Source organism: Mus pahari, chromosome 16, assembly GCF_900095145.1.
Source record: "Mus pahari chromosome 16, PAHARI_EIJ_v1.1, whole genome shotgun sequence".
NCBI classification, from domain to species: domain Eukaryota; kingdom Metazoa; phylum Chordata; class Mammalia; order Rodentia; family Muridae; genus Mus; species Mus pahari.
The window spans coordinates 35,053,913-35,056,704 of NC_034605.1; the positions used below are offsets into that span (position 1 = coordinate 35,053,913).

The 2,792-nt window shown below is 64.1% G+C and overlaps 1 protein-coding gene across 1 annotated transcript in view; it reads left to right on the forward strand.

The window, feature by feature from the left end:
• Positions 1-636: 636 nt before the first annotated feature.
• Positions 637-2,792, forward strand: part of Foxf2 (forkhead box F2) — a 5,749-nt gene continuing 3,593 nt past the window's right edge. The window contains exon 1 of the mRNA XM_021215575.1: positions 637-2,174. Coding sequence (XP_021071234.1) covers positions 998-2,174 — 1,177 coding nt within the window. The 5' untranslated portion in view covers positions 637-997. The remainder of the gene's footprint in view (positions 2,175-2,792) is intronic.

The window sequence follows — 2,792 nt, forward strand, 5'->3', positions numbered from 1 at the left end:
AGAGAGAGAGAGACCCGGAATTGGCACGTTACCTTGGGATGTCTGGCACCCTGGCGTGTGGCTGAGGGCCGCACTGTCTAAATGAAGTTGACAGACGGTGTCAGTTCGGGCACTGGGGACCGTGGCTAAGGAAGCTCTTCCAGGGAAGACTCAGCCCCCACAGGGCCCCGCAGGGGTGGAGGAGGGGCAGGGTGTGTCCTCGCACAGATCGCAAGGTTGGGGGCACCTCTGGGATAGGATGCGGTCTGCTGGAAGGGACAGAGAATGAATTGCTGAAGTTAGGGGTAGTCGAGTCTGGCCAAGGTTGGGAGTTCTCCTCCTAGCTGAATGCCGGTGGATCTGTAGCCCTGGCTTTGAAGAGGGCAGACTGGGAAAGGAAAGAGCCCCGAGAGGAATTAGTAGTGCGAGCAGGACCCGGGAGAGTCCAGGAGGCGATAAGAGCAGGAGCCAGCCGCCAGGTCCAGAGGGGGAGGAGTGACGCGAGCCCTGTGCGCCCTCCCCGTGGCAGGCGGCGCGGAGCGAGGAGGGGGCAGGGCGGGGTGGGGTGGAGGGAGGGAGCGAGGGAGGGAGGGAGCGAAGCGGCCCCGGGGAGGGCGCGCCAGGGAGGAAGTCCAAGAGACAGAGAGAGGAGCACTCCTGAAAGAAGACGACGGACTAGTCCCCGGGGTCCGGGCTGAGGTCTTGGCTCGAGGGCGCAGCTGTCCGGCTCCGGGCAGCGTCGCCTCGGTGGCTTAGGAGACGGTTGCGCAAGGAACCGGCCGGAGGCTCGGAAGAGGGATGCGCGGGGCGTTGCCTCCGACCCGCCGCCGCCGCCGCCGCCCGAAGTCCCAGAGGAGCTGAGGGAGGCGACGCCGAAGCGCTGGCCCGCAGTGGCCCGGGCTGCAGCGCGGCCGGCGCAGTAGGGCACTCTCCCGGTTTGTGGACCGACCCGGCTCCGGCGCCGCCGATCCCGGTCCGGGGTCCGCCCCCCAGGCCCGGCCTGGTTCCCCGCTCCCAGATGAGCACCGAGGGCGGGCCTCCGCCACCCCCGCCGCGCCCGCCGCCTGCCCCACTCCGCCGAGCGTGCAGCCCGGCGCCCAGCGCGCTCCAGGCCGCCTTGATGAGCCCGCCACCCGCCGTCACCCTGGAGTCCACTTCGTCGTCGTCATCATCATCCTCTGCCTCCTGTGCCTCGTCCTCTTCTAACTCCGTCAGCGCCTCGACCGGTGCTTGCAAGAGTGCGGCTAGCGGCGGCGGCGCGGGCGCCGGGAGTGGGGGCACCAAGAAGGCGACCTCGGGGCTGCGGCGGCCGGAGAAGCCTCCTTACTCGTACATCGCGCTCATCGTCATGGCCATCCAGAGCTCGCCCAGCAAGCGCCTGACGCTCAGTGAGATCTACCAGTTCCTGCAGGCGCGCTTCCCCTTTTTCCGTGGCGCCTACCAGGGCTGGAAGAACTCCGTACGCCACAACCTCTCGCTCAACGAGTGCTTCATCAAGCTGCCCAAGGGCCTCGGGCGACCGGGCAAGGGCCACTACTGGACCATCGACCCGGCCAGCGAGTTCATGTTCGAGGAAGGTTCGTTCCGCCGGCGGCCGCGCGGCTTCAGGCGGAAGTGCCAGGCTCTCAAACCCATGTACCATCGCGTGGTGAGCGGCTTGGGCTTCGGGGCCTCTCTGCTGCCCCAGGGCTTCGACTTCCAAGCGCCCCCGTCGGCGCCTCTAGGTTGCCATGGTCAGGGCGGCTATGGTGGCCTCGACATGATGCCCGCAGGCTATGATACAGGGGCGGGTGCTCCGGGCCACGCGCATCCACACCACCTCCACCACCACCACGTCCCCCACATGTCGCCCAACCCGGGCTCCACCTATATGGCCAGCTGCCCGGTGCCCGCAGGTCCTGCGGGCGTCGGTGCCGCAACAGGTGGTGGAGGTGGCGGCGGGGACTATGGGCCGGACAGCAGTAGCAGCCCTGTGCCCTCATCCCCGGCTATGGCAAGCGCCATAGAGTGTCACTCGCCCTACACTAGCCCTGCGGCACATTGGAGCTCCCCTGGCGCTTCACCTTACCTCAAGCAGCCGCCTGCCTTGACGCCAAGCAGTAATCCCGCGGCCTCTGCTGGTCTGCACCCCAGCATGTCTTCCTACTCGTTGGAGCAGAGCTACTTGCACCAGAACGCCCGCGAGGACCTCTCAGGTAATAAAGAGCGCCAAGGCCAGCTGCAAGCGGAGCCTTTGAGAGCCTCTGAGGGCCAGGGCTACTGCACCCTCGGTCCTCAACGCTGGGGTCTGCTGAACTGGGATGCTGGGGGCAGAGGGGGATTCCTGAGCGAGAGAAGGGGATTTGATCTTGGACCCTTCTCTGATGCTCTGGGCCTGTTGGTGGGCCCCAGAATTCCCAAATTGGAGAAGGGTGGTGCCAAGTCCTAACCCTCTTGGCCTTCATTAGGACACTGTGGACTTTCTCCCAATTAGGTCAGACTCAGCTCTGAAAGAAGGCATGTGACCTTTAGAGACCTTGGTGGAGGAATTGGCTCTGGATCATTTCGTTTCCTCCTACTCTTTTCAAAGTCCATTTTGCTCGGCTTTAGTTCTTGAAGTAGATGACGGAAAGGGACCGGTTCTGTACGAAGCAGAGCAAGGGAAGAAGAGTTCTTACTTGAGCAATTAATGACAGGTGATGGGGTGGGGGAGAGAAAAGCAGAGCGGAATCCCAAGGGTTAGGGTTAGGGTTAGGATAGGAGGCACCAAAGTATTGAGGAATCTTACACACACACACACACACACACACACACACACACACACACACACACAC